Genomic DNA, 11,633 nt, shown 5'->3' on the forward strand with positions numbered 1-11,633 from the left:
CTATTCGACATACAACCGTGAACAGTATTCATTAATGTTTGGATAGAGGGGGATGAAGGTGAGTCCTTTCCTGAGGACTGACAGTTCATGCTCAGCGAGGAGGAGGTCTGGGGGGACGGTGAAGACCCGGAAGGGTCTGGGACTAGTGTTGGCTGTACAGCTGGTGGCTGTCGGGACAGTGAGCAGAGCTGGCGTCGGTGGTGGGCGGAGCGGCGTGGGCGAATTGACGTTTTCCTGGATGTTGGCGGCGGCAGCGGCGTCCTTGCTGTAGGTGGCGGTCTGGGTCTTGGCGACGGAAGCGGCAGCATCCGCGGTGTGGGCGGCGGTAGCGGTGGCATCGCTTGTGGTACCCGGAAATAACGTAGTCGACGTCGGTGAATGTGACGAGGTCGGTGGCGTCAGCAGGTGATGCGATCTTGACCGAATGGTCAATGGCGCCAGGTATATTGTGGGGGAGGTCCTGGGTAGGGTTGAGGATTTGGTGGGTGGAAGAGGCCTGTGTTTGGTGGCAGGCACCGGTAATTTTGGTGTAATTACGGCTTTTAATGTCCGATAGGGCAGAGTAAAATCGCAGGTTGAGCTTATGGATCCTGCAAAGAATGAAAAGGAGAAGAGGTCCTTTGTAGGTCTTGGAGAGGGAGGCTTTGAGCTCTCATCCCTGTCTCTTTGACATGTCCATCTTCTCTCCCACCTATCTGCTCCTCCCACCTCTCTGACCAATCCGCGCCACTGTCTACCTGCACTCAACTATCACCATCCCACTTACCTTCCCTTGCCCCACTCCTCCTCCCTCTATTTATTTAAGAGCTCCCTTCCCCCTCCCCCGAACCGTAACGTCAGCTTTCCTGCTCCTCTGATGCTGCCTGGCCTGATGTGTTCCTCCAGATCCACACTATGTTATCTCTGACTCCAGCATCGGCAGTTCTTACTATCTCTGGTATCTATGTGATAGGAAAAATGTGATCGCACTGGAGATGGTTCAGAGAAGAACCAAAAGAACTGTGTATGATGTAATCAGAAACAACAATAGAAGTCGTTGGGAAAGCTCACCATGGCAGCATCTGTGAAGAATAAACTGGAGTTAATGTTTTGGGTCCGGTTCTGAGGACGGGTCACTCGACCTGAAAAATTAGCTCTTATTCTTTTTTCTTCCCAGACGTTGCCAGACCTGCTGACCTTTTCCAGCAACTTCTGTTTTTGTTCAGGGTTCAGAGAGGACCTAACATGAGGTTTTTTTTTTTTTCTCAATTCATTCTTGGGATGTGGGCATCGTTGGCTGGCCAGCATCTTTTGACCATCCCGAGTTGCCCTTGCGAAGATAGTGGTGAGCTGCCTTCTTTAACTACTGTAGTCCTCCTGCTGTAGGTTGATCTGCAAAGCTGTTAGCGCGGGAATTCCAGGATTCTGACCCAGCGACCCTGAAGGAATGGCGATGCATTTCCAAATCAGGATGGTGAGTGGTTTGGAGGGGAAGTTGGATGTGGTGGTGTTCCCATCTGTTTGATGCGCTTCTCCTTCTAGATGGAAGTGGTCGTGGGTTTGGTAGGTGTTGTCTGAGGATCTTTGGTGAATTTCTGCAGTGCATCTTGTAGATAGAACACACTGCTGCTCCTCAGTGTCGGTGATGGATGGAGTGGAAGTTTATGAGTGTAGTGATCATCAAACAGGCTGCTTCGTCCTGTATGGTGTAAAGCTTCTTGAATGTTGTTGGGATTGCACTCATCCAGGCAAGTGGGGAGTATTCCATCACACTCCTGACTAGTGCCTTGTAGATGGTGAACAGGCTTTGAGGAATCAGGATTTGAGTTACTTGCCGCAGAATGACTAGCATCTGGCCTGCTCTTGCAGCCACTGTGTTTATGTGGTGAGTCCAATTGAGTTTCTGGTCAATGATAACACCCAGGATGTTGATATTGGGGGTTTTGGTGATGGTAACACCATTGAATGTCAAGGGACTGTGGTTAAATTGCCTTTTATTGGTGATGGTCATAGCCTGGCATTTGTGTGGCGTTAATGTTCCTTTCCACTTGTCAGTCCAAGCCCGGATATTGTCCAGATCTTGTTGCATTTGAACATGGACTGCTTCAGTATCTGAGGAGTCATGAATGGTGCTGAACATTGTGCAATCATCTGCGAACGTCCCCACTTCTGACCTTATGATAGATGGAAGGTCATTGATGAAGCAGCTGAAAATGGTTGGGCCTGCGACATTACCCTAAAGAACATCTGCACAGATGTCCTGGAGCTGAGATGACTGACCTTCAACAACCACGACCATCTTCCTATGTGTCAGGTATGACTACAACCACTGGTGTGTGTGACTCCTGATACCCATTCATTCCAGGTTTTCTAGGGTTCCTTGATGCCACACTCAGTCAAATGTGACTTTAATATCAAGGGCTGTCACTCTCACCTCACCTCTGGAATTCAGCTCTTTTGTCCATGTTTGAACCAAGGCTGTAATGAGGTCAGGAGCTGAGTGGCCCTGGCAGAACTCAAACTGGACAGGTCACTTCTGACCACGTGCTGCTTGATAGCACTGTTGATGACACCTTCCATCACTTTCTTGATGGTTGAGAGCAGACTGATCGGTCGGTAATTAGCCTGGTTGGGTTTGTGCTGTGTTTTGTGTACAGGGCATACTTGGGCAATTTTCCATAGTGTCGGATCAATACCAGTGTTGTCACTGTACTGGAACAGCTTGGCTAGGGGAGCGAACAGTACTGGAGCACAGATCTTCAGAACTATTGATGTAATGTTGTCAGGGCCCGTAGCCTTTGCAGTATACAGTGCCTCCAACCGTTTCCTGACAACTTGATATCACGTGGAGTGAATCGAATTTTCTGAAGACTGGTATCTGTGATGATGGGGACCACTGGAGGTAGCCGAGATGGATCATCCATGCGGCACTTCTGGCTAAAGGTTGTTGCGAATGCTTCAGCCTGATTTTTTGTACTGATGTGCTGGGATCTTCCATCATTGAGGATGGGGACATTTGTGGACCATCTCCTGTCGTGAGTTGTTTAATTTTCCATCACCATTCATGATTGGAGTGGCAGGACTACAGAGCTTAGATCTGATCAGTTGGTTGTGGGATCGTTTAGCTCTGCCTATCAGTTGCTGTTTTTGCTGCTTGGCATGGAATTAGTCCCATTTGGTGGCTTCACCAGCTTGATACCTCATCTTCAGGTGTGCATAGTGCTGCTCCTGGCATGCCTTCCTGCAGTCTCCATTGAACCAGGGTTGATCCCCTGGCTTAATGGTAACGGTTGAGAGGGGGATATGCTGGGCAATGAGTTTACAGATTGTGCTGGAGTACAATTTTGCTGCTGTAGATGGCCTACAATGTCTCATGGATGCCCAGTTTTGAGTTGCTAGATCTGTGTGAAGTCTGACCCATTTAGCATTGTGATAGTGCCACACAACACGATGGAAGGTAGTTTCAATGTGAAGGCGGGGCTTCATCTCCACAAGTACTGTGCGATGGTCACTCTTACTGATCGTGACATGGACAGATGCAACTGCCGCTGGAAGTTTAGTAAGGATGAGGTCAAGCATGTTTATCCTTCTTGATGGTTCCCTCACCACCTGCCGCAGACCCAGTCTAGCAGCTATGTCCTTTCAGACCCGACTAGCTCGATCAGTAGTACTGCTGCTGAGGCACTTGGTGGACGACATAGAAATACCCCACCCAGAGTACATTTTGTGCCTTTGCCATTCTCAGTGCTTCCTCTAATTTTTGCTCAACATTGAGGAGTACTAATTCATCAGCTGAGGGAGGACGGTATGTGGTAATCAGCAGGAGGTTTCTTTGCCCATGTTTAAACTGAAGCCATGAGACATATGGGGTCCAGCATCGATGTTAAGGACTCCCAGAGCAACACCTGCCGGTGGGAAAGGACATATCCAGGGATGGTGATGGAGGTTGTTTGTGCTGGGGTGATGAAGTTATACAAAGTGGTCAATAGACTGTGGTTGTTTTCCGTGGAACAGATTAGACTCGGGAAGACATGACTAGGAAGTAGAAAATTACGAGGTGCATAGATGGGACAGACTGGAAGGAAGTATTTCCTTTGGTGGAGAGATGAATAACGGGAGGAGGGATTAAGTAATTAAGGTAAAGGACAAGCGGATTATAGGAGTTGTGAGGAAATATAATCTCCCAGAGAATGGTGATAATCTGGAAATCACTGACTCTAAGTGCAGTAAAGGCAGAAAACCTCATGACATTCAAGAAGTATTTAAATTTGCACTTGCGATGGCAAGACATACACAACTATGGGGCCAAGTGCTGGAAAGTGGTGCTATAACGTTTCGATGGTTGCTTTGGACCAATGCAGATTCAATCGACCTCAATGCCATTTCTTGCAATGTCATTTTAAAATCACTGTATAATCACACCACTTCAAAAGAAAATTGGAGGATTACGGGAAGAAACTAAATTTGATGTCTTTAGGAGATGAAGAGACGGAATGAAACTGACTGGATTGTTTCAGAGAGAGGTGGTAGGCAAGATGAGCTGAATGCTGTCCTCCTCTGTTCTAACTAACAGAATAAATTCAGTGCTCGATTTCAAAATCGCAGTGGAGGATCTTTTATAACCTGTCCACTGAGAAGTTAACTGAGGACTTTATCTCATCATTTTAGCATGCAGCACTCAGTACAACATCAGAGCAACAGTCACTGAATGTAGACTTGAACCCAAAGTCTTATTAATCTGAGTTTAGAATTCAGCACACTCAATAATGTGACTGATGAATGCAGGAAGGAAAAACAAAAAAAACAGTTTCTTTTGGCGACATTTTCTACAATATCTGTCTGCAGCTCCCCTGAATACATTCTGATCAAATGTGTAATAAACGCTTTTCTGAAGATGTTATTATGTGACAAACTGTGGCGTGTAATGACAAAATGTTGGCAGCTTGGCCTGGATGCATAAACATAGCCTGAGTCACGGATAAGGCAAACGTCCAGAGTTTTATTGGCTGCCATAGCCTGTGGTTGGGAAAGTGCACCTTCTAAAAACTCATTCGACCAACGGCTTTCAACAGAACACGTTGTGAACTTGAAGTGGTTTCGTTAGAATAAAAACGTTTTGTTCTCATGGAGAGTCTGGAAGGTGGCACCAGATGTAAAAACGATCTAATAAACATAAGTTCAATTTTGCGATAGATTTATGTTCACTTGTGTAATGGACTTCTGTTCTGGCTGCTTAAGATTTGAAACTGCAGCTTTGTGGCTGTGTGTATTGTTAGTCTGATTCCACCGAGGATATGGCAGGACAAAGGTAAACACAGTCAGCCTGGGCTGAACATTTGCCGACAGCTTTCTCTGTTCACTTCCGAAACTCAGAGATGACTCTTAGTGTGTTCGATACCTGGGGGGAGGTTTTCATCATATGAAGTGAGCTGGGAGTAAATTGAATGAGCTGGGATTGGAGAAGACGAGGTGTTGGAGTTTCAGACTTAGGGATACTTAAGTGTGGGTCTGGAAACTGTTCATCCTGTTGCCAAGTGGACTGACCAGATGTGAATGTTTCTGTTTTCTGTGATAGCGACTGAACAGAACTTGAATCTCAATCACAGTTCTGATCTGTTATGTCTCCAAATCAGAAACTCTTTCGTCCCCGGGCAGGGTCTGTCTCTGGTAAGACATATTCAGTGTATTAGTGAAATTCCTTGATCTCCATTATCTGGTGAGGCATGTGTACAATATTGTTTCCTCATTAAATTGCATCAAAACCGTTATGGAGATATCAGCTGCATCTGAAAGTGACTCATTATTATTTTTATTTTTCTGAGGTCTCATCATTGACCAGATCTCTGCCTTCTTATTCTTAGACCTCATCTTACACTCTACGCCTCAATATTTCAATTGCATTTTTTCCCCAGGAGATTGTTGCAATGATGGCTGACGGAAATCGGATGCATCCTTCCAGATTTCCCTGAAATTTAATGATGGAGGATGGCTTTCGAGGCTGGACACAATTAAAAGAAACGTGGATGCTGGAGGTTAGAAACAAAACCAGAAAATGTTGGAAAATATCAGTGTAATTTCTGCAGTGCACGTTATAGATCGGACACACTGCTTCTACTGCGCATCTGTGGAAAAGGGAGCGAATGCAGTGTCAATTAAATGGCTGCTTTGTCCTGACTGGTCACCCTGGTCTGGATGTACACCAGAAGAAGTCAGATTTAAATAAAATACATCATATGACCCTGGTTTCATGACCATCATTAAACCTTTCATTCCAGACACATATTCAGTTCAATGCCTACCATCTGCAGTATTGGGATGAAAAGCCACATCGAGTTATTGGATTACTCATCGGGTCGGCAATACCAAATTGCCAGCGCCTCCTGTTTCGTAACTTAGTTAATGTGACACACTTATTCAATCTCCCCATCAATCTTCTGACATTATATTTTAACTAACCTGCTTCAAAATGTTATGACAAATTTGTGAGAGGGGTTTGACTTGAATCTGGGCATCCAGGGGCACTATATCTGTGCGACAATTATTACTTTGTCAATCAACCAGTTCGAACATGTTGTCAAGTACCTCGAGGGCAGGTGTGATTTGAACGTAGCCAATCTGCTACCAGATATTAGCGATTAAGCTGCTTAACTGAATGAAATGCCGATGTGTTCCATGCGATATGTGCTGACAATTTAATTTGTTTCAGAGCACTTCTCACCATCCTACTCACTATCCTTAATCCCGGTCTGTGAAATGCAGGCCGTTGTTGGTTTTGTCCCAGAGGAGCCTTTTCAGATCATAATTTTATCCGTGATTTCCACCCCTGTTGGTTCCTCTGCTGTTCTCTGACACCTCACAGGCTCTAGCCTTGTTCCTTCCTCTCCCTTTCCCTCCATTGTGTGGTCAGGATGTGAAGTCATCGAAGGTACTTTTTGCGTGTTGTGTGAATCTATGACTGTATCACACATTTAGAAGGAATTCGTTAGGGACCTGAATCCGGATGTCCACCAGTTGTAAATATTTTAAGCATTAATGAAAAACAAAACGTGAATGGATCGAGGAAGGGCAGGGACATTAATAAACTGGGAAATTGAAAGAAATATGATTTTGAAAGGTGAATCACGTCACATAGGCGAGGAGGGATTATTGTAAATTGAGGTTACAGAAACGGGAAGGGTTATAGGCACAGAAGAGATGGTTAAGTTGACCGGGAATGTTGTTGCGTCCAGAGGTTTGGTATGTACTAAGGATGCGCGGTCTGGAGAAGGTCACGCATAATAATGTTTGTAGAATGAAATGAAATATGCAGAGGTACTGTGGGTTGCAGAGTTTGTAAAATATTACACGTATATATTTTGTAGGATTTTTATGGGCTGTGAGAAAGACCGTGTTGTAGGGCCTGGAGGAGATCACAGAGATAGGTGGAATCTTAGGATGATGTTGCGATTATATAGGGAGAGAGGGTTGTCGCCTCCGTAAAATACAACAGAGTTAGAATGCTTTCCAGGATGTATTGGAGTCGATGATGATAGGGCAGCTTGTAGGGTCTGGAGGCGGTTACAAAGAGACAGCGAGTGTTTAGGGACAGGAGGAGCTTTCAGAAATGGGGAGTGGTCCAGAGTAACTGGTCATAGTTACACAGAAAGGCAGAATTGTAGGAGCTGGAGGAGATTACAGTAGGAGGAAGTGACGGACGTTCCTCTGGTGTTAGAGCCTGTGTGAGTCCTAGACGTTCAGATATCTCTGGAATGTATTTTCGAGAAAGTAAATGTAATCTTGCAGGAAATCGTTGTTGTTACTGGGACATCGATTGTTAAGCGGTTGACACTGCTAAAAATTGGAAAACCATGCATTTCTTGAAGGAATTTAATGGAACAACAAAACAGCAGACCCTGACGGCACTGTTGAGGCGGGGAGGTTGTCAATGCTGGAGCATTTGGAGATACATTTGGAGTCTTTTTTCGAAATATCTGTCGTCCAGAAATGGACAATGATGTAGGATCTGAACTGTGGTATGAAGATTGGGAAAGTTTCCTTTTTGTCAACATTACACGACTTTGAGAGTTGTGAAGACTAAACGTATTAACAAAAACATGCAAGTTGACGACGTCAAACCAATAGAGGGGAGAAAGTGCCATACGGACTGCAGATAAAATGATGCTATTCTTCAGTTCCTTGTGGCATTTTGCAAGCAGAGTGCAAAGAAAGGGCAATAAATACATTTAAAAAATGAAAGTTGCTGAATATTGAGGGTAAAAATTTGCGTGCCGTCGAGTTTACAGAGGTTAGGATCGAGCAATCTCGTCACTCATGCTTTTATTCAACTTCCCACTCTATCACTGCACCACGAAGCATTCTGTCATTGTGAAAGACCTTTGCGCTTATCTCAATTGCTTTGTTCATTGACAAATTGAATAATTGTTGTGAGCGGATACTTCACTGCAGTCTTCAGCTGCTCCCTGAACTTAGCCTGAGTCACTCCATAAATTACTGTATTTGTGCAACAACTTAAATTTCTCAGCATCAATCCAATTTCTCCAAATATGTATGATGAGCTGTTGTAATTCAAGGGATCTGTTCCTGTAATTCTTGAGCTTATGAAATATATCACACGGTTTAGCCACAGAAGTATAAAGCTGCCCGATATGGTAAAGAGTAAAATCGCTGATTTCTTTCGGCTCTCCATTTCCGTGTCTTTATGGTTGCTTGCTTTGCTGTGACCTTTCAATCCCTTGCGGACTCGACTCGCCATTAAAATGTATCTGACTGTCAAAGCATTGAGCAACAGAATTAACGTGAATGGGAGCAATGGTGTTAAAACTGTATCAAGCCAGTCAAATCCCAACCATGCGGGATCAGTATAATAACTTGGTTTCGTGTGACAGTACCACGGTACCTTGTCAATGATCGTTCCAGGTTCATATGCACAGTAGAATGGAATGTTTTTTGACAAAAACAGAAGGCCAGTTGTAGCTAAAACAACGCCTGCAGTTTTTCTGGTACAATATTTTGTTTTCAGATTCCGGCAACAAATGAGCACGAATCGATCGAAGGTAAAAGTCACGGTGTACCAGACAGAACAGTCTGCAGCTGCACGAGCCAAGAAGTAGGTCACACTGCACGCGGGAGTAATGTCGAGAAAACACAGTGGGAAATAATAATACCTGAATTGCCTCAACACAACTTCTGCAACAATGACCATTAGGTCAGCTGCTGCCATGGACACCAGATAGCGAGTAGTGCAGGTGGAGAGGCCACACTTTCCCCGGGATAGGATTGCAATCGCCACCAGGTTTACTGCAACAGAAAGATGGGAAAGTGGGCATGAATTTACAGTCTGAACGTTGCTTGCTATCAAGTGTCGTCAGCAATAAGTGGACTTCAACAATAAACAAAGCCAGTCAGAGTGCACGAGAGCAGAGGTGAAAGTACCTCTGCAATGAATTCTATCAAGTCTCCTCAAACATTAAACAGGCAGAACAAGGTCTTAGCAGCAGATTACTTTGAGGATTAACGTACAATGTGAAACTTTTTTTTTTATTATTCATACAGCATCCAATTCCGCCCGGATTTCAGGGTTAACATCATCCAACGGAGATCTGAGGGAACTCTGCAAGTGAAGGTTTTGTTCAACGTGCAGTTTATTGACACAATTTATGACCTGTAGGAGTTGAAAACCTTCAATGGAACTCAGGAACATCCCTTTTCAGACTCCCATCCCTTCGGCAAACAATCCTATTTTTGTAGATTGGGTACAGCAACAATGCACTAATGGACTATCTTAGAATCAGATGCATCGGTTCCTGAGCAGAATCACAACTCCCTTCCAGTTGACACTGATGTGTCTACACCTTACATACTAAACCTCGTTATTACTGTCCTGGTTCAAACACTTCAACAAAAGTTGCATTCTGAGATCCATGCAAATATGGACGAAACAATGTTGAATACTGGAAATATAATTGGGATTTAGGGACTGTAAATCAGGCAGTAACAACTCGCCTCCATTTTCATCACTGCTTCTGCCAGTCGAAAAGGCATACGTCAGGTATCTGTGGATTCCTGACTACTTGCCTGGATGAGGTTGACCCACTAACAGTGAAGAATCACGAAGCAAACCATGATAAAGCAGAAGCACGTATTCGGTGCACCATCCAGAAGCATCAACTATCTGCACTACAGACAGTCAGAGGCTGAAAATGTGCTGGGAACAAGATACGCTGCAGTGATTCAACCCAGTTCTTTCAATGGAGCTTTCCAAATTCGCGACTTCTAAAATCTATAAAAAGAAAGGGCAGCAGACACTCACGACCCAAGTATCTGCAAATTCCCCTCCAGGCTCATACCCCCCTCCAACCTGGACCTATCTCATCGCTCCTTAACTACCACTATGTTCAAAGAAGTGCTGGAGCTCCCTTCCAAAGAGCATTATGTCTGTGACAGTGTCAAATGAACTGCAGTGGTGCTGGAAAGCGACACACCACGACCTTCTCAACAACAATAAGCAGTAATACATAATCAGAGATTTAGCAGGGAATCCCCAATCAAACAGTTCAGAAACTGAGGTTTCAAATCGAGCGGGCCTCATCTGACATGGTAGTCTGAAAGTTCAACTTTATTAGATAATGTTTAATCTAGAGAGAAACAGCTCACTAGATTTGAAAAAGATGCAAGGGGAGTTCGTGTGATCCGGTGATATTTTAAAATGAAAAACATTGTAGGAACATAAAAACAGGTGTAGGCCATTCAGCACTCAGGCCTGTTCTGCCTCTCAGTGTGATCACGGAAATCCTCTGATCTGACTCCATGCATCTCCTTATGGCCCGTTTTTCCTAACAGAACACAAGCGATCTATCTCAGATCTCAAGATGAGAGTGCTGAGTGAAACGAACTATTAAATATACAGAATATGTTTTTAAAAGGATGAAAATTGAAACAGTATGACAACGATTGGCAGGAAAACACCAAAAGTATGTTGTTAAGGTAATTGCATTGGCAAATGCATTATATGATCATAGATCACCATCGCTCCCCAAGAAGCATTGGACTGCCTTTTCATTGGAGACATATGACTATTGTGACTTTAATCTGAGGGTTCGCCGATTTGAAGAAAACAGGGACTTCATTCTCACCTCAACCAGAATGAAAATTGAATCCATACTGCTGGCATGACAAACCAGCCAACCGAGACTAACCGACTGCCACTGGAGTGCAATTTGTGTGTATTAGAATAATTTGGTTGGGTCCATCTTCCTCGCATGGATAGATGATTTGCCCCCAATTGCAGCCACAAGTCTATCAAACATTTCAGCTTTAATGCTGTTGTCCTTTGCTTACACTGCAGAACAATCAGAAACACGGAACTGCACTCAATCTTTTGAAGTGTTTTTTTTCTTGGTGAAAAAATGTTCTGGAAACCATTGTTCGCTTTCAGCTTTGTGTTTGCACACAAGAAGAGAACGAGAATACAAGGTTTCAGCGGAGGTATGTGGTGGGAGTAAAGTGCAAAATGGCAATGATAACTAATTGTACATAACGGAAGACCATTGCTGGGATTGAAAACTGATGTGTAAGCTTGACGTTTAAGATAATGAGTCGATTTTTCTTTCTTTGTGGGGAGACGGCAAGAATATATTGCATGTAGATAACACAGT

At 44.2% G+C, this 11,633-nt stretch overlaps 1 protein-coding gene across 1 annotated transcript in view; it reads right to left on the reverse strand.

Moving 5' to 3' along the window:
* The window catches only part of LOC125488074 (probable G-protein coupled receptor 139), a 24,596-nt gene continuing 12,963 nt past the window's right edge, over positions 1–11,633 (reverse strand). Inside the window, exons 2-3 of the mRNA XM_048620896.1 lie at positions 8,374–9,276; positions 1–590 (exon numbers count right to left, since the gene is read on the reverse strand). Of these exons, the coding sequence (XP_048476853.1) occupies positions 1–590; positions 8,374–9,276 (1,493 nt within the window). The remainder of the gene's footprint in view (positions 591–8,373; positions 9,277–11,633) is intronic.

This window comes from Rhincodon typus, chromosome 49 (genome assembly GCF_021869965.1).
Source record: "Rhincodon typus isolate 14 chromosome 49, sRhiTyp1.1, whole genome shotgun sequence".
NCBI lineage: Eukaryota > Metazoa > Chordata > Chondrichthyes > Orectolobiformes > Rhincodontidae > Rhincodon > Rhincodon typus.